This window comes from Xenopus tropicalis, chromosome 8 (assembly GCF_000004195.4).
Source record: "Xenopus tropicalis strain Nigerian chromosome 8, UCB_Xtro_10.0, whole genome shotgun sequence".
Taxonomy (NCBI): Eukaryota; Metazoa; Chordata; class Amphibia; order Anura; family Pipidae; genus Xenopus; species Xenopus tropicalis.
The window spans coordinates 58,711,744-58,738,996 of NC_030684.2; the positions used below are offsets into that span (position 1 = coordinate 58,711,744).

Here is a 27,253-nt window from a genome sequence, read left to right on the forward strand (position 1 = left end):
GCATTTTTGATAATGCCATATGCAAAATATTTTTCTTAACCTGTGCATAAAACAATGTAAATGATTCCTTTTGTGTAGAAAATACTAGATTAACACAGCACATCTTTTTTAGTTGGAATTAAACGTTCCTTTAATAAGCACTTGTCAGCACACACTATGCAGTGAGTTAATTTTCATTTACTAAGCTGTCTGCCATAAACAAAGACCCTAACAATTGCAGGTCAGCAAGCTGTCTCTCATTGCTGCAAGCACTTGTAGAAGGCAGACTATGGAAAACAATAGCAAGACATCTCACATTATTTTAGGGTATCATTACTGCATGCGCAAAGCAGCAATGACTTTTCCAAAGCAGACAGATAAATAGCAACTTTAAAATAATTAATAAGCACTTACCATAATGCACCATGGGAATGGTCTGATTTCCCAAGATGGAAGGTGCATTGTATATCACCACAGCACTCGCGCCCTGCCTGGCAGCCTGAATGATTTTGTCTGAAAAAGTACAGTTTCCTCTCTCTATAAGTGCAATCCAAGGTTTAGTGGTGACAGAGAACTGGGTATTTAAGTCACAGGCTTGGAGATTTGGAGATAGTGGAATTCCCACCACCCCCTCGACACTCTTCAGGGGCGAGTTAAGTCCATACAGGCCACACTCACAGTACTTGGATATTGTGCTGTTCAGCTGTATACTGAAATAGGATAGATTCAGATAAGCATTTGCCTCATAAGTATTTGTAGATCTCACATCTATTAAAAGACTCAGTCTCAGTAGCCAAGAAAAGTAAGTGCATAGCTCCCTTCTCATTGTCAATTTCATGAAAAACAGCCCAGAGGCACAATAATTCCCTCAGACTGCAGAAACCGACTACGTCCTGTGTAATCCAACTGTGCTGCTTCGCCTTTCAGCTCTAGAAAGGTAACTGACACCAGTACGAGCAACATAAACCTTGTAGGCGTCAGCTCCATTTCACCTGCCTTATCAAATAAACCCTTGACCAGTATAGCAAGTACAGAGTATTTTCAAAGTAAACAGCAGTCCTTTCATTTACACAAAGTGTGCTCTTCGCAAACTGGGCGTGGATGATTTTGCCTTTAAAGGGGAAATTATATATTATACTGTAGATATATATCTACCAACTGAAAGGGATTTAAAGGTTTATATTACTTAGATGCTTGTCTAAATAGTAGTTGTGTAACAGCACAGTACTGCATTTCACTGGATGGTAGCTGGCATGTAGCTGTGTTTACATGCAGACTGGATATTTACTGATGATCTTTTTTAGGGTAGTGTATATATATATATATATATATATATATACATACATACATATATACATACACACATATATATGTATGTATATATTGAAACAAGGTACCACACTCGGAACTTGTGCAAAAAAAGTAATCTAGCAGAGGATGCTATTGTGCTCTCTGCACTACAAGAGCTGAATTTCCATTTTAATAAACAAAAAATTCAGCTCCAGAAGTTACCAGAAGCGTATTTTTTGCCACTGCTTGTTACTGGCTGTTCACTGTCACCTGAGACAAAGTTCTCAAATTGTGTGTTCTTCTTCAGGGTAAGCAAACAGAATTTGAACACGTGTACACACTTACATAACCACCCCTTCCAAAGTCTTACTAGTAACTGGCACCAAAAACTGCCTGTGTAGCCTAGGTAACTAGTGGAAACAGTAGTATATGCCACAGTGCCGTGCTAAACCAAACAAAATTAACTGAGCTATTTTCCTGACACTGTAACAAAAACATAGTAGATACTGATAGTGCTGTGTGAATACACTTCTCCAACTAATTATGGTATTTGCCTTATGCGTATGACTAGTGATGAGTGGAATTCTTCGGTAGGCATGGATATGAGGCAAAAGTCTGCATTTTGCCATCGGTTAATTATTTCACAAAACCATACCAAAATTTTTGATAAAGCTCCTAATGAAGACTGAAGAGATGGAAATGTGAAAAAAACATTTTTTACTTATCATGCTGGTTCTACCTGCAAAATTGTATGTTTTTCATGATGCACCTCAAACAAAAAGCAGAGATAGAGTGCATACACTTTTTTCAAGGATAAAGTGCATGTGTTCAAATTGCTACTTATATAATCCCATAACCCATTCTCAAAAAACAGCCAATAGAGTTTCAATAGACAATTAGGGGCAGATTAATTAAAGTACGAGTTTGAGTCCCAAAATGGGTAAATTCGGATTAGATACAATAATTTCTGAGGATCGGAAATGTCATGATAATAACATATTGGCAATCCGAGAGTCACAAAATTTGCACTGTGGCACTGTGCAGCTCCAACCTGGCCCAAGGAAAGTCATGATACCGAAGCTTGAATGAATCCGAAAACTTTCAGACTTGGCGCAAGAAATACGATTTTGTCTCACAAATTGTTGTGCAAATTGTCGCAAGGTACAAAAAAGTTGCGCAAATTAACGAAACAGTCGCAAAAAATACGCACAGTAGGAAAACTTCGAAAAAATACGATTTTTTTGTATTCGGATTCAAACATACTTTAATGAATGTGCCTCTTAATGTATAATGAGAACTCCCCCTAAAAGAAAAGAACAGAAATATTCTCACCACAAGGTTTCACTGATGTTTATATACAAATGTGAAGTCCATAGTTAAAATCTTTTCAATCCATCAAGTTGATACATATCAAAATGAAAGATACAGTAAGGGGCACATTCATCAGTGTATGATTGAGTCTGAATACAAATAATTTGTATTTTTTTTGTAAGTTTTAGAACTGTGTGTATTTTCTGCGATTTTTTTCGTTAATTTGCGCAACTTTTTCGTACTTTGCGACAATTTGTGTGACAAAATCGCATTTGTCGCAGACAGTACAAAAGTTTTGGATTCATTCAAGCTTCGTTATCGTGACTCTCCTTGGGCCAGGTTGGAGCTGCAGAAGTGCCATTGAGTCCTATGGGAGGCTTCCAAAATCATGCACTGAAGGTTCAAAGTCAGAAAGGTTTTTGCGCCATTTACGATTGTTTGGATACGAAAATTCTGTAACTTTCCGATATTTTCGTACAAGCACGATGCAACTTTTTGCAAACTCAACGCCCATCACAAATTTTCATATTTAATGTGAATTGTCGCAAATCATACTCGTAATTCGCACTTTAATGAATCTGCCCCCAAGCATTTCATCCTGTTAAAAAAAATAATTAATTAAATAGTTTTGCAAACATTTTTCTCATCCATATAGAATATGAAATATATGATATTAAACGATTGGTGGAGTACAAAAGTGCCCATATAGGTTTATATACAGTACAGTGGTAAGACAGCTAAATGGCGACACTCAAGGAAAGCATTATGGCAGCATTGGATCTCGAAAGAGATGAGAAAACCAGCTAGTAGCAAAACATGGGTTGGAGGCTAAACATGATGCAGCTGCCCATTGACCGCATATAAATCTATCAGTGGAGGGAGGTGTGAATATGGCATTTCTTAGGTGAGAGGCCTATTGGATGCATGAGCATGATTGTGTGGCCTCCAGGGGCCTAAATGGCCAGTTAGTATTGAGCTGTTTCCTAACATGAAGCTGTACAATTTTCTCAATTAATATCCTGAAGTTTGTTTTCATTTATATTAAATTGAGATATGATGTAAAATGATTTAACAAATAATTTCTTTTCAACAGGGTGAAATGCTTACCGTATCTTGATGGACTGAAAAGATTTTAACTATCGACTTCACTGTAGTTGGGAATCTGATCAGCTATTATCCTGCCTTCTGCTTTAAAACCCAGTGGGTGAGCTTTAGCCTATAGGATAAACCCATGTAAATGCGATTTTTTTTTAGGAGTTTGGAATTCATTCCCAGAATTCCTTTTGTTTACTTGTATCTGTATGAGGCAGTCTCCTCAACCTTAATGATTTGTTTATGTAGACATCAGTGACACCTTGTGGTGAGAATGTTTTCTTTTAAGGGGACTTCTCATGTGGTTAATTATGCATTTATTGTCTAAAGGGCTATTGCACTTTATCCTTATATATATATATATATATATATATATATATACTGTATATATATATATATATATATATATACTTGTTTTATGTAATAGTACAGCACCCTGCAATAGAACAAAACGTGGTGCACGTACCCAACAGGTTCCGATATCCTTGCATATATAATAAGTTCAAGAATGGACAGCACACACTTTAAAGTGCAATAGGTATATTAAAAGATCAAATTCACACTGTACACAAAATGCATTTTGTGTACAGTGTGAATTTGATCTTTTAATATACCTATTGCACTTTAAAGTGTGTGCTGTCCATTCTTGAACTTATTATATATATATACTGTATATATATATATATATATATATATATATTGTGATTCTAGAGTGGCCACCCTTAGCCAACTCCAGTACAATTAGGGGCTGATTTACTAACCCACGAATCCGACCCGAATTGGAAAAGTTCCGACTTGAAAACGAACATTTTGCGACTTTTTCGTATGTTTTGCGATTTTTTCGGATTCTGTACGAATTTTTCGTTACCAATACGATTTTTGCGTAAAAACACGAGTTTTTCGTATCCATTACGAAAGTTGCGTAAAAAGTTGCGCATTTTTCGTAGCGTTAAAACTTACGCGAAAAATGCGCAACTTTTCGTGTAAGTTTTAACGCTACGAAAAATGCGCAACTTTTTACGCAACTTTCGTAATGGATAGGAAAACTCGCGTTTTTACGCAAAAATCGTATTGGTAACGAAAAATTCGTAAAGAATCCGAAAAAATCACAAAACATACGAAAAAATCGCAAAATACCGATCATTACGAAAAAAACGCAATCGGACTCCATTCGACCCGTTCGTGGGTAAGTAAATCAGCCCCTAAGTATCACTCCCTTTCCCAGATGGGCTCTAGCTTAGACAAAGGATTCACACACCTTCATGCACAAAGTAATCTGGCTAGCAGTGGTTCTTAAGGGAATAACATTGTATTGCTCCAACTTACATAGTTACATAGATATCACAAAAATCAATTTCTTCAAGATTAAATAATGCAAAAGTGGCCATTATTTACAGACTGACGCACTCAGGTTCCAGCTGCAGAGTTGAAGTCCCTCCAAGGTAAACCTCAAGGCAGTGGCACAACTATATGGTGATGGATGTCATTTAAAGCTCCTCTTAAAGTCACCCATAACCATGAATGAATAAATAAATAAATAAATATTTATCAGCACTAGTTGGAAAAAACTAATCTTCCAAAAAGGTTGAACCAGAAGGTCTGGATATATATTTAATTAAAAATGTATTTATTTGAAGATCTACAAATAATGATGCCATCTATAAACTTAATAATATTTTGTCATTGCTGCAAAATGCCGGTACTTATTTTCTAAACATGAGTGGGACAAGTTGACTGGGGCAGATCCATCAGGTAGCTTTAAACCAGGTATAGTCACAATATAACATAAGCAATCAGCGCGTAGTCCAAAAAAACTGGAAAATCTAAATCACCAATTCAATTAAAAAATGGCACCCAATCAATATCGATCTAAGTGCATGTGCCTATTCAAGCCCTAACCTACGTTTTAAAAAAAATCAATAATGAATATATAGATATAGAATATAGATGGGCAATTACCTTGACAAATGTATTTTCAATGCACATTAAAGGGCACACAAGACATTTACAATGTTTAAACAAACCGTATGGACAGTAATGAATCAAAGGTGTTTCATAAGCTCTGACAAAAATTAGAACAGACATATGAGATATCCCATGGGGATACTAGCAGTCTGAGTGTGCCTATAAATCATATAGCAGAATTAGAATAGAGATCATGGTGCAGGGATCTGGGGCAAAATAACCTGTGTGGGGTCTCATTTATTCAAATCTGCATGATCCAACATGCCGGCTTGTTGAGCATACTTACTGTAGTGGAACACATACTGTATGATAGACATACATTGTTTTATGTTCTTTCTCTAGTGATGAGTGAATTTTTGTCGCCAGGCATAGATTCACTGCAAAATTCTGCATTTCGGCATCAGCAAATTTTTGTCAGCAAAATTTGCTGTGAAAAAATTCACCGTGACAAAAAAGTCTACAAGACAAAAATATTGTTGATACCAAAACACCCCCAAAACTTTAATGCATTTGGAGTAAAAAAAATTGTCGCCTTATGCAAATTTCACTATCTTTCTTTCTCCATACAGGCAGTGACTGTAACATTTAGAAGCTCTCAAGGTGGGACCAAAACACCTAAAATAGCCCCCATTCACCTCTATTGCAATCATCTGAAAGCACTCATGCCTATTCCTAGAGCAGGGCTCTTCAAACTTTTTAAGCAGGGGGCCAATTCATGGTCTCTCAGACTGTTGGGGGGCTGGACTTATGTCCTCCCCCCGTGTCCTCATACTATGGCCCGCTACCCGCTGCTTCCTCCTGCTCCCCCGATGTGTCCTTCAGCTCCCTGCTGCATCATCCGACTCCCCACTACATCCTCCGGCTCCCCCCTGCATCTTCCTGCTGCTTCCTCTGGCTCCTTGCTGCGTCATTCGGCTCCCCGCTATGTCCTACGGCTCCCCCCTGCGTTTTCCTGTGCTTCTTCTGCCCCCCCCCCTGTTTTCTCCAGCTCCCTGCTGTGTCTTTCTGCTGTTTTCTCCAGCTCCCTGCTGTGTCTTTCTGCTGTTTTCTCCAGCTCCCTGCTGTGTCTTTCTGTTGCTTCCTCCGGCTCCCTGCTGTGTCTTTCTGCTGCTTCCTCCGGCTCCCTGCTGTGTCCTCTGGCTCCCCCCTGCGTCTTCCCGCTGCGTCCTCCGGCACCCCACTGCGTCCTCCGGCACCCCACTGCGTCCTCCCACTCCCCACTGCTTCCTCATGCTCTCCACTGTTTCCTTGCACCAGATAAGAGTTGGGGCCGTAGTTTGAGGATCCCTGGCCTAGAGTTATTAACATGTAGGGAAACTTAGACCACCTAAATAAAAATCGATCCCTCCCATGAGATTTCCAGTTGATAAGGTAACTGATTTTTAAAGACATGGATTGCTGCCGGCTTTATGCCATGGCCAAGGAACAGGAACTACATTTTTGGGAGAGAGAGACAGAACAATGCCTTCTACAGGTTTGAGAAGATAAAATCTTTCAATACAAAATGTATTATACATTTCTGTCTTAGGTTAATTATCTAATTTACAGCCTGCAACAGAAAAAATAACTGCCTGCTGGGGACACACTTTGTCACTGCAAGTCTTCAATTTTATGGTTATTTTTATTTCTTATCTTTCTTTTTAGTCTCTCTCTCATTCATCTTCCATTCCTCTGCCTGCTTGCTCAGATAATTAAGCTCTAGCAGTCAGTCTGAAAGCCAAAGCCTGTGAGCTGCAGAACTAAAATATAAAATGTAAATATTTTAAAAACAATAAGGCTTCAGGGGCTATTTACTAACTGTCAGAATTTTTTCTGAATCAGATTTTTAGCACTAAAAAGTTGCAGGAAAAAAATGGTAAAAATCAGAATCTGACAATTCACCAGCTAAAACTTGCCGAGATCATGTAGAAGTCTATGGCAGATGTCCCTTCCCTTTCATGAAAGATCCTTCTTTTGCCTCAAAACTTTTTTGGGATTTTTGACGCTGGTCTTTGTGTGACAATTTGAAAACCCTTTGGTAGATCAGAAAGGTGAAATATTGCTCTGTTAGCTTCACGGAGTTGACTTTTGTGTTGTTTTTAATGAGTAAACTTCACAGTTGGCTGCATACTGTATATGGGTACAGGATACTTGAACCTCCTTCAGATAAACTTTCAGGATTCTCATCAGCTTGCGACTTTAAAGCAGAGCTTATCTCACTCATTTCATTTTAAGCTCATTTAAACTAGAGTTTTTGCAAAACTGCCAAAAAAAATTGCTGGTAAGATTGTCAATTTGAAAAAGTCACCAACATGGAAAAAAATACGTGCGAAAAAACGTGACCAAAAGAAAGTCACCACAAAAAAAGCTCACAGTCTTTAATGCGTTTTGTAGATTTTTGTTGAGGTTTCACAAATTTTTCAGCTAAGCGGGGCAGATCCACTAATCTTCAGTTTTCTGAACTAAATGCCTTTATTGTCAACTGAATCTGATAGCACTATACTATCTTACATCATTTGACTTCCACTTGATGGGATTCAACTTGATTATTTGAAAATGAATGATGTCCAGTGACATTAGAAGAGTAAGACGCACCTCGGTATACATGAAGCTCAGCTACCCAAAACCTTCCACAAGAAGAAAACCTCAGTAGTATCAGTCAAATTGCATGTGGTTACACAGTCCTAATTCACTTACATTGCTGGTCAGTATTTCCATAGTTCCACTTGTACTTATGAGAGCTTTGTATCCCACAGAACTATATTTGCTTTCTAGTTGACATAGATAGAGAATAATAAAGTTCTAGGGAAACTTAGTAAAATAGAGACCAGTTACCATATGAGACAAGCTCCCCCCATGGAAAGTCATCCATTAATAGCTTCCACAAACAAAAATGTCACCCTCCTCCCCTGCTGGTTCAATGTAAGCTCACAGCATACATCAGTGCTGTCCAACTTCTGCGGTGCCAAGGGCCGGAATTTCTCGCGCATACATGGTGGAGGGCCGCTAATGGAAGCCACCCCCCCTTTTAAACCACACCCACTTCAAACCACACCCATTTTATCACAATGGTGGTAGTGCAGCAAAAACCCAAATGCTTGGTCCTCACTGCAGGGATATCAACCATCATTCATATGTGAAAGAATTATATTATGTCATATTAAGACACACCCTAAAATCCATATGAATCTTCCCCTGTGGATAGCACAGCAGCCCCCAGTACATAATTACACACCTTAGGGACCATTTACTGGCTATTTCCAACTGCTAACAGGCTCCCAGAACAAACCCCTGCCAGGTTCACCTCCCACAGGCAGCATAGGGTAGCACTCTGCCTGCCCTACGCTACCTGTGTGTGCCATACTCTGCCTGCCCCATGATGCCTGTGTCTGCCATATGCTGCCTGTGTGTGCCATACTCTGCCTGCCCTATGATGCCTGTGTCTGCCATATGCTGCCTGTGTGTGCCATGCTCTGCCCTACCCTGCCTGTGTGTGCCATACTCTGCCTGCCATATGCTGCCTGTGTGTGCCATACTCTGCCCTACCCTGCCTGTGTGCCATACTCTACCTGCCATATGCTGCCTGTGTGTGCCATACTCTGTCCTACCCTGCCTGTGTGTGCCATACTCTGCCCTACCCTGCCTGTGTGTTCAATACCCTCCCTGTCCTATGCTGCCTGTTTGTGCCATACTCTGCCTACCCTATGCTGCCTACACACAGGCCTGAGGTGTGAACAGTTGAACAATGTGGGTGATTACAGCCTGAGCCTGAGGTGTGAACACTGCAGGGGGTAAACAATGCATAGATTAAAAGGTGTGAACAACACAGGGGATTACATGTTTAAACAATACAGAGGGATTACAGCCTGAATCTGAGGTGATAACCATGCAGGGGGGGCAGTTAATCTCAGTACTGATACCATTTAAAGCTTATACAAGGGTAAACCATCAAAGCAGTCAGACAGGTGGGGGGCCACACAGAGGGGGGTCGCGGGCCACATGCGGCCCGCGGGCCGCCAGTTGGACAGCACTGGCATACATCATCCTAAATGATTTTTTTGTATCTTTGTCTTTCTTTGCTATTGTATTTAAATAGACTGCCTTTTTTGTATTGCTGGCAGTCAGTTAAAATTAACCCTTTGCAGCAGTAGCAGGTGCTTCAAAAGATGCTCCATAAATAATAACATAATAAGATGACACAAACACTTCTCCTCCCCCTCCACGAGTGCTACTCCTCTCTGGCTACCTGTCACACACAATTCTCTTTAAGATTTACAATGTTGTTGCACCACCATCTCTCTAATTGCCAAGTACACCCCAGAAGTTATAGTCACACATGATGTTCTATTCCTCTTCTTACTCCTTCTCACTTTTGCATCCAGGGCTATTCAGAGTCCATTGCTCTGTACAGTACACAGAAAAGAAAGTTAAAAAGGTGAATAAACTTGTTTTTAATATGACACTACAATGTTTGCCTTTGGGGAAGGAGGAGGGTGGGGTCCATTACACGAGTATGAATAATGATGTTTTTCTAATTGTTGATATTCTTCTGCTGAAACGAAACAATTATTCTTATAAACTCTATATGAGATGTGCTTTCGGCAGGGATTAATCATAGATATGAACTGACAAACTTTCATCTCTGTGCCATTATAAGTTGATGAGTGGCACAGGTGCCAAATTCAGAATGGCTTAGGGGGTTAGGGAGAAACAATGGCAAATGGTAGATAGTAGCAAAGGGACAGAGAAAGGAGAAAGTATTGAAAGGGTTACTCTCTTTGCTGTGCTTTAAGTTCCCTAATAAAATATCAGATATCTTTTGCTCTAACAATGTGGTGTTTGCCTGTATGCAGCCACAACTCTTTGCAGTGCTGTTGAGGGACGTTATGAAAATGGTAGATTGTAGCAAGGGACTGTTAAAGTTCAGTCTGCCTCACCTCTAGGCATAGAGGCAGGGTAAACAAGTACTTTAGCTTTCATTTCAGCTCTCAATTTCCCCCTCCCTCCTAACCATCTAATTGTGTAGCCAAAGCATGGGCATAGGCATCAAGTCCCCATTCTGGCATATATACAAGATTTTGGGGTGATACAAAGCTTGCCTTAATAACAGTGTCCACAAAATGGCACCTGCCTATTTGACATGATTTCAGGACTGAAGGAAACAAGATTTATATTACTTATATAGTGTAAAGGTCCCCATACACGGGCCGATTCTAGCTGCCCTTAGACTGATTCGGCAGCTAATCGTCCCATGTATGGGCACTACCGACGGGCCTGCCTGACCGATATCTGGCCTGAAATCAGGTTAAAAAATCTAGTCGGATCAGGGACCGCATCGGCTCGAATTAGACTGGATTCTCCCGATATCACCCACCTGTAGGTGGTGATGTCGCCAAGTAAGCGGATCTGAAGGTGTATGGGGACCTAAAGTGAAGTTTATTTTGCTTAAAGGAACAGTAACACCAAAAAATGAAAAAGCTTTAAAGTAATAAAAATTTAATGCACTGTTGCCCTGCACTGGTAAAACTGGTGTGTTTGCTACAGTAACACTACTATAGTTTATATAATAAGCTGCTGTGTAGCCATGGGGGCAGCCATTCAAGCTGGAAAAAAGGAGAAAAGGCACAGGTTACATAGCAGATAACAGATAAGTTCTGTAGAATACAATAGTGTTTTATCTGTTATCTGCTATGTGCCTGTGCCTTTTCTCTTTTGAATGGCTGCCACCATGGCTACATAGCAGCTTATTTATATAAATTATACTAGACTTTCTGAAGTAAACACACAACTTTTACCAGTGCAGGGCAGCAGCACATTATATTTTAGTTACTTTTATACACTTTCATTTTTTGGTGTTACTGTTCCTTTTTAACAAACACAATAGATAGAATTATTTCTTAGGGTGACAGGTCCCCTTTAAGTGATAGCCTGTGCAGAAAAATAGCATAGCTCTATGCTAGAAAGGGTATTCTTCTATATTAAGCACAATTTTGCTGGATGAGGATGATTCACTAGAAATACCCCACTCCCAGACACTTGTTTTGACTTGGTGGCAGATTTGTGTGACTCACTGTTGGTGTCGGGAAGCAAGTACAAAGGCAAGAAAAGATTAAATGGATAAAATTGTAAGTACCACTAAAAGGGATGATTAAAAATTCTCATTATTTCCATACAACTTTAATTTCATTTGACTTTTTCAACATGAACTTTTAGTTTGAATGCTGAATGTAAAAGGTTGTAATTAAAAGACTGCACTGAATGTCCTGCAGAAAAAAACCTTCAATCAGTATTCAGCAGCATCTGTCTCCCCATTTTATTCAGTATACAGATATCTAAAGATAGTTTAACTCGGAGCAGCCATTAAAAGAGATTCAAGCAATATTCCCAACTCTATAAACAAACCGCTTTGAAATATGCTGACACTCCACCTTATTCTATCACTGCAAGCCTTTAGCACATGAAAATGAATTGCAAATTAACATCTGTACCACAAGCCATCAGGCAGTTACTGTGGGCTCCCATATCTTTTATGCTCAATTGATGAACATGGTGTTTATTTAAGCAAGATCAGCAAACATGTTTAAAATCTGAAGTATTAAGTAATGTAGCCATACACGTGCCCTCCTTTTTTCCATTAAAAAAAGCTAGAATGATAGTTGCTGGAGAAGTTAATTATGAGCAGCTTTATACTGCATTTGGAACTCAAATGAAAGGAGGTCACAAATTAACACCATGTTTGCAAAAAGAACTGAGATGTATTAACATAAGCAATCCAAAGGTGTACGTGGAGTAATTTAGAAAACCTGTGCAGCCCTCCTCCTGTAATTAAAATGCAACTCCCAGCATCCTCCAACAGCCTTCTGCTGGAGAATGCCAATGATACAGTCCAGAAAATGTTACTGACAACCCCTTCCATGAAAAGGAATCTATTGGGTGCAACACAGTCCCAGTATAGGTATGAGATCCGTTATCCAGAAAGCTCCGAATTATGGGAAGGCCATCTTAAACAATTCATATTTTAAAAAATGATTAACTTTTTCTCTGTAATAATAAAACAGTACCTTGTACTTGATCCCAACTAAGATATAATTAATCCTTATTGGAGCCAAAACAATCCTATTGGGTTTACCTAATGTTTAAATGACTCTTAGGAGATTTACTATGGTGATCCAAATTATGGAAACATTTCTTATCCGGAAAACACCAGGTTTTGCGTATTCTGGATAACAGGTCCCATATCTGTCTATTCCAACATGTTTGCAAGGAGTTAAACCATGCTGGCAGCATCAGAGTTGTACTTATAAAGAACTGGCAGTAGATGCATTAAACACCATAATCTTCCTGTTTTACACAACAAAATGACCAGTAAGCTACACCCTCACTGGAAGCTCTCCTTGCCCACCTATTTGGAGAGCTGGGAGACATAATGGTTAAGGGGGTCCTTCATCCAAAAACAAATGTTTCATGAAAGAATGTAACTTCCCTGTTCCATCCATTAATTGCACACTTTCAGTGGTTTTAAAGATATTTGTAATTGGTATTCAAACAAATGCTGCTGAATACTGAAATTAAGTTTTCCTGCAAGTCATCTGCACAGACTCTTAATTACAACCTTTAACATTCAGCATTCAAAATGAACGTACATGTTAAAATCGTCAAATGAAATTAAAGTTGAATGGAAAATAATGAGAATTTTGCATCTGTTGTACAGTATTACTTGTGTATATATTTTGATATATTGAGATGTTCTTTCTGATTTGCACCCAGGTTGTAATCCTATAAGTGTGTACCTCAGACTTTTTCTACACACACACACACACACACACACACACACACACACACACACACACACACACACACACACACACACACACACACACACACACACACACACACACATATACTCTATTAACTGATGTGTTTTGAAAAAAAACATGTTTTCCCATGAAATCATTCCTTCAAGTAGCCTATTGCCTGGGTGCCACAGCCATGTGACCTGTGCTCTGCTTAACGTCAGTCACACATACTGCTGATGTTACCAGCCCCTTTCCTTGCCCCCCCCAGCAGCCGATCAGCAGAACAAAGGGAAGGGAGCAAGATAGCAGCTTCCAGTAGATATCAGAATATCACTAAATAGTAAGAAATCCAAGTCAACCTTGGGACTCCTCCAGTTACATGGGAGTAGGAGGAACCTGAAAGCAGCTCTAATGTGTTGCACTGGCTTCAACTGAAAGCTCAGACTCAGACACAATGCACTGAGATGGCTGCCTACACACAAATATTACAACTAAAAAAAAAAAACATTTGCTGGTTCAAGAATAAACTTTTAAATAGTAGAGTGAAGTACTTGCTATGTAAACAGTGTAATTTAAATATAAAAAATACACCAAAAAATCATGACAGTATCCCTTTAATATGAAATAAACTATTTGTTTTGTTGTGTATTTATTCTGGGGTCACAGTTTTCCTTTAATATTACACAATGTTTTTAGGTAACATTTACTGACTAATGTAAACAGTGTCTTTTCCTCAGTCTTTCTCCAGCATGATAGTAAGATGGAGTCCACAGGAATGTAGCAAAGAGATGCCAGAATGATTTTACAGAATACTATATATACAACAGAGCATTGCAGAAAATGATTACCTGTCAGGATCACAAACAAACACGCGCACAAACACCAACAAAATAGGTTTCCACTTAATTATCATCATTACAATATTAACAGACACATTGTAACAGTAATTTTTTGTCTTATTTAAATAAAACAAAGCAGGTATGACAAATGGACGCAATCCTTAAAAAAAAGACCAAAACCACATACCTCTGTTACATATGTACATGTAAAACAACTTGTTTTAAAATATTAAAAAAAATATTTTAAAAAGGTATTTTATTTACACAAAGTTTAAAAAACACAATAAATTGCATTCTATAAATAAAACTGTCCAAAAATAAGGGGGAAATAATCTACTGGTGTTATGAGGCTGGTTCTGTTTCAGGACTAGTGAGGTTATAAACTCTGTTGAGGTAAACTTCAATTCTGTTCTCTCCCAGGTGACAGATGTCTAAGATGCAAATGACACGTAGCCTGCCTTTGGCATTCACAAATTTCAAAACATCACCTAGAATAGGAGAGTAAGACATAATTTAAAGTCAGAGATGTTTGAATAGTAAAGCGGTAACATGTTAGTAGAGATATGAAAAAGGGAACAAATAATGTTGCTCTAACATATTATCCAAATGTTGATGAAACAGACACGGACTTTGCAAGCATTTGCTACTGTGCACAATGGGCAGGATTTTGTCCAGAAAACACTTGTGTGCATTTTCTGTCCGAAATCCACCTTGTGTGTACTCACACTATTCAAATAAATGGCTGCTCGGTGCTCCCAGAGTAACCAAAACCAGGTACCTGGTGCTCTGTAGTGAAATTACCCTTTAATCCTGGGCCTGGGACCTTGGAGATCTCAGGAGTACATTGGCAGATTTACAGAAGGCTCACATGCCATTAAAGGACTACCACACCCTGCCTTTGTCTGGGTTATTGCCTCCAACAAGAGTGGCAACCCCACCAGGGCACTACCTGAAAGGAGTGGTATGTTCTTCCCCTGTGCTTACTTGGGTTTTGGAATACACGCGTACTCCAGTTTCCTGCCATGCCCCAATTAGAGCGGATTAATTGGCTACAAATAAAACTGGCCATAGTGTGCGATTGGAATAGACTGTAAGCTCCACTGGGAAAGAAACGGATATATGATATGATTATATAGCACAGACATATTTTGCAGTGCTTTACAGACTGCTTACATCTGTGCTATATAATGAAAAATAATATCACGCTCTTTACAGCCACATTTGTCAGCAGCTCTTTGTATGCATAGATGTATTCTCTCCATAGGAGTGAGAGCTTATATTTTTTTTAAACTAAGGTCTTCTCTTTAAAAAGAAAAGTGAAACTAAATCCTACCTATAACGTACAGTTTCAGTATCAGTATAATTACTGAGTGATAATTAAGTGATAATTAAGGCTTGGTCCTCACCTTGAAGTGAAAACCTGTTTTGCTCCATAAAATTTACGTTCTCACAGAAATTATCAGCCCCACCAGTCTTCTGGGCAAGAAAATTCATGCCCAATCCATATGAGTCATTGGAGCACAAAACAGGCAAAGACACAACATCTATTGCTGCCTTTCGATTTATGCCTGCAGAAACACAGCATTGACGAGAGTTAGAAAAGGGAAAACTAAAAATAGTCAATAGTCATGGAGTGAAAAAAAAAAAAGCCAAATTACCCAAATACTAAGAAAGACTTCCATATTTCCTTATAGTGTGAAAAATTAAAGCAGCATATGTGAATGTACTAAAAGCTGCCCCCACTTCTGCTCTGCTAAACTGCATGCAATCACTTACCGAGTATAGTCAATTTATAGTGACCAAGGTTACTGGCAGGCTTAAACTCCTCAATTTGCCCTTGGGGATGAGGAAATTGTGACATTTTAGCTGGATGAAGATTATATTGCTCCATAAGTATTTCCTTTTGAGCATAATCAAATTTGCGGGGAATACTTTCCAAATCTACATTGGAATAATGTAGGTGTTCTTCTATGGAATGCTTGACTTCTGACCATAGACTACTTTCCCAAGAGAATCCGTGGTATTCGGTTTCTTTATCAGAAACTCCTGTAGATGTTAAAAGAGAATATGTGAGTGTGACGCCAAGCCTTACAGATGCACATGTGTACCCTCTCTGCTTCATGTCCCACACCAAGGTGCCTATTTATCAAGCTGTGTAAAAGACTTTATATAAACAAAATAAGGCTTTAAATAAACAGCATATTTATAAAGCATTGCACTAATGCTAACACTGTCTAACCACACTGCAAAATCCAGAATAGCATATTTATCTTTGTATTTAATCTTACCCTACCCGACATCAGAATTTAAGCCACTGGCTTAATTACAGACCTTGCCATAAGCTGCAAGTCAACTGGAGAAACTTAGGTGGAGAGGAAATTCTGGTGTGAAACTGTGTACAAAAGTCACAATGCTGTTTTTTTTTTTGTGTGGCTTTTGTCCAGACTCAAAACTTAATTTTCACATTAGAATTATACACGTTGCTACACATACACCAAAATTACATACATAGCTGTAAAAGTACCCTTGACTTTACAAAGTAATAACTGACATTCAAATGGCGTTTTGCAGAATCATAAAAGAATAATTTCCTCTTATGGAAGCAACCCAACGACACTATGAAGGCTTATAGTAAGGAAGCTTTAAGGCAGGGCCTAGTATTGCTAGGGGTAGAATTCTGTCCTGAGGAGTGACCCTACTGTTACCCATTTTACATACTTTTTTTTTTTTTTTTTACATTGCTTCTGATATTTGGGACTAGTACACTGCAGTGATCTGTACTGCAAACATTACAAGCTCTAATGATCCAAAATGAATTTACCTTCAGTGGACTGAAGTTCCTCAGCTGGCTTCTCTTGATCTTGCATTATTTCCTGCAAAGAACTTTGCAAAAGGCAATTATGGATTTAATGGTAATTAGAATGATATTTTACCCACATTAACATATACAGTGGCTTGCAAAAGTATTCGGCCCCCTTGAACTTTTCCACATTTTGTCACATTACAGCCACAAACATGAATCAATTTTATTGGAATTCCACGTGAAAGACCAATACAAAGTGGTGTACACGTGAGAAGTGGAAGGAAAATCATACATGATTCCAAACATTTTTTACAAATAAATAACTGCAAAGTGGGGTGTGCGTAATTATTAAGCCCCCTGAGTCAATACTTTGTAGAACCACCTTTTGCTGCAATTACAGCTGCCAGTCTTTTAGGATATGTCTCTACCAGCTTTGCACATCTAGAGACTGAAATCCTTGCCCATTCTTCTTTGCAAAACAGCTCCAGCTCTGTCAGATTAGATGGACAGCGTTTGTGAACAGCAGTTTTCAGATCTTGCCACAGATTCTCGATTGGATTTAGATCTGGACTTTGACTGGGCCATTCTAACACATGGATATGTTTTGTTTTAAACCATTCCATTGTTGCCCTGGCTTTATGTTTAGGGTCGTTGTCCTGCTGGAAGGTGAACCTCCGCCCCAGTCTCAAGTCTTTTGCAGACTCCAAGAGGTTTTCTTCCAAGATTGCCCTGTATTTGGCTCCATCCATCTTCCCATCAACTCTGACCAGCTTCCCTGTCCCTGCTGAAGAGAAGCACCCCCAGAGCATGATGCTGTCACCACCATATTTGACAGTGGGGATGGTGTGTTCAGAGTGATGTGCAGTGTTAGTTTTCCGCCACACATAGCGTTTTGCATTTTGGCCAAAAAGTTCCATTTTGGTCTCATCTGACCAGAGCACCTTCTTCCACATGTTTGCTGTGTCCCCCACATGTCTTGTGGCAAACTGCAAACGGGACTTCTTATGGTTTTCTGTTAACAATGGCTTTCTTCTTGCCACTCTTCCATAAAGGCCAACGTTGTGCAGTGCACGACTAATTGTTGTCCTATGGACAGATTCCCCCACCTGAGCTGTAGATCTCTGCAGCTCGTCCAGAGTCACCATGGGCCTCTTGGCTGCATTTCTGATCAGCACTCTCCTTGTTCGGCCTGTGAGTTTAGGTGGACGGCCTTGTCTTGGTAGGTTTACAGTTGTGCCATACTCCTTCCATTTCTGAATGATCGCTTGAACAGTGCTCCGTGGGATGTTCAAGGCTTTGGAAATCTTTTTGTAGCCTAAGCCTGCTTTAAATTTCTCAGTAACTTTATCCCTGACTTGTCTGGTGTGTTCTTTGGACTTCATGGTGTTGTTGCTCCCAATATTCTCTTAGACAACCTCTGAGGCCATCACAGAGCAGCTGTATTTGTACTGACATTAGATTACACACAGGTGCACTCTATTTAGTCATTAGAACTCATCAGGCAAAGTCTATGGGCAACTGACTGCACTCAGACCAAAGGGGGCTGAATAATTACGCACACCCCACTTTGCAGTTATTTATTTGTAAAAAATGTTTGGAATCATGTGTGATTTTCATTCCACTTCTCACCTGTACACCACTTTGTATTGGTCTTTCACGTGGAATTCCAATAAAATTGATTCATGTTTGTGGCTGTAATGTGACAAAATGTGGAAAAGTTCAAGGGGGCCGAATACTTTTGCAAGCCACTTTATCATTAACAAGTGCAGTGAATAAAGCTTGTGCTGGGCATGTGTTTTTCATATTGTTTGATCACTTAAAATGTATGGTTTTTGTTATTTCTTGAGCTCAACAGGGCATACTCCACGTTTGTTCCTTGCAAGGTAGATAATTCGATTCCCAGTGCACAAACAATTACCCTGCATAATGGACTCAAGCTAACACAACAGTCACAACAGAGGGTTAAGGGAATGTATACTGCGGATGGAACAAACATGGAATAGCATCAATCATTCTGTTTGCCCTGTTAAGCTTAAGAAACAACAAAAAACCCTAAGTTCTGAAGAATGCTGGATACCAGGGCTGGAACTAAGGGGAGGCAGCTGCCGCTGCCACAATTAAAAAAAAAAAAAAAAAAAAGTACTAAATATTACACTCTACATAAATGTAGAATCTATTGTATGGTCCTTGACAATCACTACCAGGGCTGTGGAGTCGGTAGATAAATTTCCCGACTCCTCAGTTTCTGATACTTCCGACTCCGACTCCACGACTCCTCTGTTTTAAATATGCTAATGTATTTTATACATCCAGGAAGGGGAAGGGGCACTTAAAACACAACTGAACTGATAATAAACTGAAAGACAATTTTATCTATACTCCTACTACTAATGATTTCCCTAGAATCCCATAGTCATGTTTAAAGTTTAAGCTAACATTACAGCTGAATTACAGCAGTTTTTCAAATGTTCAGTCTTAAAGGAACAGTAACACCAAAAAATAAAAGAGCTTTAAAGTAATAAAAATATAATGCACTGTTGCCCTGCACTGGTAAAACTGCTGTGTTTGCTACAGAAAAACTACTATCATTTAAATAATAAGCTGCTGTGTAGCCACGGGGGCAGCCATTTAAGCTGGAAAAAAGGAGAAAAGGCACAGGTTACATAGCAGATAAGTTTTGTATAATACAATAGTGTTTTATCTGTTATCTGCTATGTGCCTGTGCCTTTTCTCCTTTGAATGGCTGCCCCCATGGCTACATAGCAGCTTATTTATATAAATTATAGTAGGGTTTCTGTAGCAAACACCCCAGCTGTACCAGTGCAGGAATGGCTGCCCCCATGGCTACATAGCAGCTTATTTATATAAATTATAGTAGGGTTTCTGTAGCAAACACCCCAGCTGTACCAGTGCAGGAATGGCTGCCCCCGGGGCTACACAGCGGGGTATTTATATAAACTATAGTAGGGTTTCTGTAGCAAACACCCCAGCTGTACCAGTGCAGGAATGGCTGCCCCCGGGGCTACACAGCGGGGTATTTATATAAACTATAGTAGGGTTTCTGTAGCAAACACCCCAGCTGTACCGATGCAGGAATGGCTGCCCCCGGGGCTACACAGCGGGGTATTTATATAAACTATAGTAGGGTTTCTGTAGCAAACACCCCAGCTGTACCAGTGCAGGAACAGCTGCCCCCGGGGCTACACAGCGGGGTATTTATATAAACTATAGTAGGGTTTCTGTAGCAAACACCCCAGCTGTACCAGTGCAGGAATGGCTGCCCCCATACTACACAGCAGCTTATTTATATAAATTATAGTAGATTTTCTGAAGTAAACACACAGTGCAGGGCAGCAGCACATTATATTTGAGTTACTTTTATACACTTTCATTTTTTGGTGTTACTGTTACTTTAAACTATTGACTATCCATTCCCTTCACGTATACAAGTATTTCTAGTCCTGCAAATTTTTTTTACTTAATTAGTTATCAGTGAGAGTTAGGCTAGGTTCACAGTGGGCATTTGGTTCCCTGTAACAGAGGAACCCGACGCAGTGGAGCTGCCGCACCGTAACTGTGCGTTACGTCCCATTTAGTGAAGCATACAGTCAATGAAAAGCATGCTTCATGGTCACTCAACGTGTTCGTTTATGCACTGCGTACATTGGGCTTTATTCTTATAGCAGAGAAGTAATTAATTATGACTGTTTTTTAATTGGGACATTTAAACTTGCTTTATTTATTTATTTTTATTCCCATTTAAATTTAGTAGGAGTTGGAGTCGGTTCATTTTTTGCCGACTCCGACTCCGGGTACCCAAAATTGCCTCCAACTCCACAGCCCTGATCACTACTATACACTGCATTGTCCTGCAGGCAAATGGCAGACATATATGCCAAACAATGGAAATAAATAAGCTGGAAACCATCTTACTGGTTTACTTCAAGTTGGTCTTTTTTCCTTCTTTTTATTGGGCTCAGATGAATAATTTCTTCATGTGAAGCTTGTTTCTCTTCTCCTAATTGGAGCTGGGCATCAGAGCATTCATCCTGTTCTAGCCGGGTCTCATGCTGTACCTCTAAAGCCTCTTCAGTTGAAATGGATACAGAACTCTCCAGCAAAGGAAGCAGCACTGGGTCCTAAACATGAAACAAGAAGAAATGTATTGCAATGTAATGCAACTTCCCAACATAACCACATCATGCAAAATGTTCTGCACATAAAGAACACATAAAAACAAGGCCCAGAGAGTAATATAGATGTTACCTGTTTAGAGGTATCTTCAGCAGAACCATGACAGCCTACATATTTTATAGCAGCAATAGTGCCCTGAATTGCAACACGTTTTCGCTCTCTGTAATTAAGCTGTGAAATGGTTTCCTTTAATTCACTGAATAACTTTAGAATTTCTCCAGCTGGAAAATAAAAGTAAAATTTGTCACTTTCTAAAAGAGATTTATTTTACATAATTTTGGGGCAAAGGAGCACAGGATTATTCTACAAGAGATGAATAATTATCCTAACCCCTCGGAAGAACAAGTGATGTTGAACCCTGACTGTCAGTTTGGATTTTTTACTAGTACATTATGCCAGATGTAATTAACCCATTATTCATAAATAAAGGAATGATAAAACAATATATAAGAGATTAGTAATACAACTAGCATATTATTATATTGTTTATTCAGGCTTTATGGCAGTATTCACAGTATCAGGCAGCTTACGCACACATTTTGGATGAAGCCTTAAATGGGATAGTTTACCCATTTTTCCCAGCGCAAGTTCAACAAATGGAGCTTGTTTTGAGCATACATTTTGCCTGTTTTTTTAATAGTTCGGGTTTATGTTATTTTTTTAAATGAACTGGTCTTCCACTATCTAACGTCTTTGGTTTCTGTGTGCAACTGTGTGAGGAGTAGAAGGTAGTAAAACAAGTTATCAGTTCACTGAGGCCCTTTGTACAATAATCTTTCAGAATGTGGTAAGAATCAAAGGCTATAAAGGGGGTGGAAGGGGGTTTGTTTATGCAGAGCTTATTATACCAATATAAACAAACTATTCTTATTACAGGGGTAAAGACTGCAAAGGGAACAAGTTCTATGTCACATTTGGTGTTCTCTCTCTTCTGGTGGAAAAATGCCAATAAAGCCCACTAGCATCAGCCTGTTCATACACACACAAGGTGGATTTTAGCCAGGAACGGCACAGTAAAAACAAAATGATCTTCGCTTTACATAGTCTTCTTTGCTTTCTAATAAAGAAATGGAAACTATGGTTTTAAATGTATTGTGCTCATGGGTGGTCCAACTCAACAATGGATACATAGCAGGTATATACAAATCAAGAACCGTTTCTGTAACTAGCAGGTAGTGGGCAAGCTGAGCTGAGGGTTGGGGGTAGAACTCTTAAGTAATTTAGCAATTAAAATTTTTTGGTGCATTTAAACTTTCTTCAAAACTACAGGGCATACAGTAAGGAGATATGAAGCAGCTAAGGCAGATTTTCTGCAATAGACACTCACACAACATATAAAGGCAAATATCTTTCTACTGCCTCTTTGCTGAGACCTGAAATTCTGAGAAAAACTGCCCAAAAAAAGAAGTATACAAAACTGCTGCAAGCTAGATGTTTTTACAAACAAATATATTAATACTGTTGCTAAAGGTTAAATATTCCTCTTGTTTGACTGCCATTTGGCAGCTGAAGCTCGGCCATATTAATTGTAATAAATAAAGTTACTAGATTATGTGAAAAATCAGGGATTTGTCTAAAAATTTGAGCAAGAATGACTGCAATGATTGCATTTAAAAAAGGAGATTTATGTACTTACGGTTAAATCCTTTTCTCTCCAGTCGTAAGGGGGACACAGGGACCGTGGGGTAAAGGGCCCCTCCCATCAGGAGGCAGGACACTGAATACAGAGATGTGGACCCTCCTCCTCTCCCCTTTATCCCCTGTCACACCGGAAGGGATTTAGTTTGTAACAAAGAATTAACTCGTAACAGAATATAACTATAACTCTCAACAAGACTGAAGATATTTTGAACAAGAATTCAGGGAGGGAAGCCCTGTGTCCCCCTTACGACTGGAGAGAAAAGGATTTAACCGTAAGTACATAAATCTCCTTTTCTCCCACGTCTAGGGGGACACAGGGACCGTGGGGACGTACCAAAGCCACCCCACAGTAGGGAGGGAAGAACTCTGACCATTTAAGAAACTACTGCCTGGAGCACCTTCCTTCCGAAGGCTGCCTCCGCCGACAGGTATGTATTGAATTGGTAGAATTTAGTAAAAGTATGTGGAGAAGACCAAGTGGCCGCTCTGCAAACTTGTTCAGCCGAAGCAAGATTCCTGTGTGCCCATGAAGTTCCTAGGGCTCTGGTAGAGTGTGCTCTGAGCTTGATTGGTGGAACCTTCTTTCGTGCCATGTAAGCTCTCTTTACTGTCTCTCTTATCCAGCGTGCAATGGTGGTCTTTGTAGCTGGGAGACCCTTCTTTGCTCCTGAAGGAATCACGAATAGGGAATCTGTCTTCCTAAACGATCGGGTGCGAGCAATGTATGTCTTGAGCGCTCTGACCACATCCAGTCGATGAAGTCTGGTCTCCTTGTCATTCTTGGGTTTGTTGCAGAATGATGGTAGCACAATCTCTGTGTTTATGTGGAAGTTGGAAACCACTTTGGGTAGGAACCCAGGAATGGTCCTAAGTACCGCCCTATCCTCGTGAAATACTAGGAATGGGTCCGAGCAGGATAGGGCCCCCAACTCTGACACTCTTCTGGCTGAGGCTATGGCTACGAGAAACACAGTTTTCCATGTGAGTATTTCCACCTCCACCTCCGACAGAGGCTCAAAGGGACTGTCGAGTAGAGCATTCAAAACCAGATTTAGATCCCAAGGTGGTATAGGATGTCTAAACGGGGGAGAGATGCGAGCAACACCTTGAAGAAATGTGCGAACGTCCTCAGAAAGGGCTATGCGTTCCTGAAAGAGAATTGATAAGGCTGAAATCTGCGTCTTTAGTGAACCCAGTCTGAGACCCTTTTGAAGGCCTGCTTGGAGAAACTGTAGGATCCGAGGCACTCTGAATTCCATGAACAAGAACTCCTCATCCTCACACCATCGTCGGTAGCATTCCCACACCCTGTGGTAAATCTTTGATGTCACCGGTTTTCGGGCTTTAATCATAGTCGTGATTACCTCCTCTGAAAGTCCTTTTTGTCTCAGAACTGACGCCTCAAGAGCCATCCCGTTAAGGTGAAGAGATGAGGCTTGTGGTGAAGTACTGGTCCCTGGGACAGAAGCTGTGGAAATACTGGGAGCGTTATCGGAGGTTCTAAGGACAGTTCTAGAAGACTTGAGTACCAGGATCTCCTGGGCCACCGTGGTGCAACGAGGATTACCGTGACCGGTTCTCTGGTTATCTTTCGTAATACACGTGGTAACATTGGAAGAGGTGGAAATATGTATGCCAGTTGAAATCGCCATGGAAGGGTCATGGCGTCTACTCCCTCCGCCAAAGGGTCGCGGTACCTGGCATAGAATCTTGGCACTTTCCGGTTGTGCCTGGAGGCCATCAGATCGATTTCCGGCATTCCCCATTTCCGTGTCAGACACAGGAATGCGTCCTGGTGTAGTTGCCACTCTCCCGGGTCCAGATGATGTCTGCTGAGAAAATCGGCCTCTATGTTGCTCACTCCGGGGATGTGAATTGCTGACAGTTGAGTGTTGGTTCTTTCTGCCCACTCTAGGATGAGAGTCACTTCCTGGTTTGCCTTGTTGCTTCTTGTGCCGCCCTGTCGATTTATATACGCCACTGCCGTGGCATTGTCTGACTGAATTCGCACCGCATGGCTTCTCAGAAGATATTCCCATGAGAGGAGTGCTAGAAGTATGGCTCGTATTTCCAATATGTTTATTGGTAGGCGCGTTTCCTCCTGTGTCCAAAGTCCCTGTGCAGCTCTTCCCTGAAAGGTTGCCCCCCATCCGGTGAGGCTGGCGTCTGTGGTTACTATTAACCACACTGGTTCCAGGAAAGTCTTTCCCTGTGTTAGTCGTTCTGGTGTTAGCCACCAGTTTAGCGATCTTAGGGTGTTCTCTGGCAGGTGTATTCTTTGATGAAGTGAAATCCTGTTCCAGAGCTTTAATACTGCCGTCTGAAGGGGCCGAAGGCGGAACTGAGCGAATGAGACTGCCTCCATGGTGGAGACCATTAGTCCCAAGACTCTCATGCACATCTGAATTGTTGGGTGTGCTGTTGTTCTGAGTAGTCTGACCGAACTTTGGATCTTGAGCTGTTTTTCTCGTGGGAGGAATACCTTCTGGAGCTCCGTCTGGAACTGTAGCCCCAGGAATATCATGCTCTGGCTGGGAGACAGGGACGACTTTTCCAGGTTGATGGCCCATCCGAACATCTGTAGGTTCTGTACTGTCAGTTGTACATTGTGTTCGGCCAATGCCCTGGATCTCGCTTTGATAAGAAGGTCGTCCAAGTATGGCATAATAAATACACCTCGGACACGAAGGAAGGCTGCCATGGATGCCATGATCTTCGTGAAGATTCGGGGTGCTGAAGAGAGACCGAAAGGTAGCGCAACAAATTGAAAGTGTTGATTCCGGAAAGCAAACCTGAGGTATTGCTGATGAGGTTGGAAAATTGGAACGTGCAGGTAAGCGTCCCGAATGTCCAGGGAAGCCAGAAAGTCTCCTGGTTCCAAGGCCCGGATGATGGTACGGACTGATTCCATCTTGAACTTGTGGTAGACTATCCATCTGTTCAGAAGCTTTAGGTCTAGGATAGGGCGGAATGAGCCATCTTTCTTTGGAACTATAAAGAGGTTTGAATAAAACCCCCGGAATCTTTGGTTTTTGGGTACCGGGACAATTACCCCGGTCCGGCGTAGTTTCTCTATTATGGAGAGAAAAGCCTGTTGTTTGTGGGTCTGGTGTGGAACTCTGGACATGAAGAAATGCCCTGGAGGGACCTGATGAAATTCTAGCCGATAGCCGGTTGTGATGGTCTGGACTACCCAGGGGTCTTCCACGTGTAATCTCCAGATGTCCGCAAAGAGTCGAAGGCGTCCCCCTATTCGACCAGCTTCTGGGAACTCCTGAGTGTAGTCAGGAGTGCGTGGCCTTGTCACTTGGTGATTTGGGCTGAGGTTTGCGGGACTGCCAGGGGGATTTCCCCTTGTTAGGGAATCGTCCCTTGAAGGATGACTGGTGATTGGTGGATGAACTGGTCTTGTTGTTGCGAAAACCCTGGTTGCGAAAGGAATGACCCCTTCGTGGGTTGAATGCTGATTTGGGTTTGGATTGGGGTAGCAGGGTACTCTTGCCCCCCGTGGCTTGTGAAATAATCTTATCAAGTTCCTCTCCAAATAGCTTGGAACCCTGGAAGGGGATGGCGACCAAGGACTTTTTTGAGCTCAGGTCAGCGGACCAAAGTTTCAGCCAAAGGGCCCTGCGAGCTGCAACCGAGAGAGCGGAAGCCCTGGCCAGTACCCGAGCTGCATCCAAAGAGGCGTCTGCTAGAAACTGATTGGCTTCCTGAATGTAGGCAGCTAGCTGTGTCATCTGTTCCCTAGATCCGCCCACCTGGATGGTCTGTAGGAGAGAGGTGGACCAGGTTTCTACTGCCCGGCTCACCCAGGCAGATGCCAGAACGGGTCGCAATGCCGATCCCACAGAAAGGAAGTTTGCCTTGAGTAGACCCTCCATCTTCTTGTCAGTAGGGTCCTTAAATGCCGAGGCATCTGGCACTGGAAGTGCAGTGGCCTTGGAAAGGCGTGATACCGGGGCGTCAACCACTGAGGGTGCGCTCCATTTTTCCACGGCCTCCTTAGGGAAAGGATATTGCCGATTGAAGTGCTTTGAGACTTGGAACTTTTTGTCTGGTATCTTCCATTCCTCTGATATTATGGCTTGCATCTGATCATGGGCTGGAAAGATTGCAGAGGTCTTGTGTTGTCTCTTGAATAGTGATGAGGACTTTGTCTTTGTGGTCTCATCCTCTTGAATCTGTAGGGTTTCTAGTACTGCTCTGATTAGGCCATCTATGTTGGAGGAGGTGCTGGTGGTAGTGTCCTCTTCGTCAGAATTGGACGTGGAGGGGGAGGAGAAGATTTCTCCTTCGCTTGCCTCTTCCTCGTCGGATGACGGAAGGGATAGTGAGTCCCTGATGGTTAGTGTTGGACGGCT

The 27,253-nt window shown here is 40.9% G+C and overlaps 2 protein-coding genes across 2 annotated transcripts in view; both read right to left on the reverse strand.

The window, feature by feature from the left end:
* Window positions 1–902, reverse strand: part of rnf128 (ring finger protein 128) — an 85,962-nt gene extending 85,060 nt beyond the window's left edge. The window contains exon 1 of the mRNA XM_031891188.1: window positions 394–902. Within this exon, the coding sequence (XP_031747048.1) occupies window positions 394–817 (424 nt within the window). The 5' untranslated portion in view covers window positions 818–902. The remainder of the gene's footprint in view (window positions 1–393) is intronic.
* Window positions 903–14,025: 13,123 nt separating this feature from the next.
* Window positions 14,026–27,253, reverse strand: part of radx (RPA1 related single stranded DNA binding protein, X-linked) — a 33,422-nt gene continuing 20,194 nt past the window's right edge. Inside the window, exons 9-14 of the mRNA XM_002934535.5 lie at window positions 21,321–21,469; window positions 20,988–21,193; window positions 17,073–17,134; window positions 16,028–16,297; window positions 15,658–15,819; window positions 14,026–14,739 (exon numbers count right to left, since the gene is read on the reverse strand). Coding sequence (XP_002934581.3) covers window positions 14,594–14,739; window positions 15,658–15,819; window positions 16,028–16,297; window positions 17,073–17,134; window positions 20,988–21,193; window positions 21,321–21,469 — 995 coding nt within the window. The 3' untranslated portion in view covers window positions 14,026–14,593. The remainder of the gene's footprint in view (window positions 14,740–15,657; window positions 15,820–16,027; window positions 16,298–17,072; window positions 17,135–20,987; window positions 21,194–21,320; window positions 21,470–27,253) is intronic.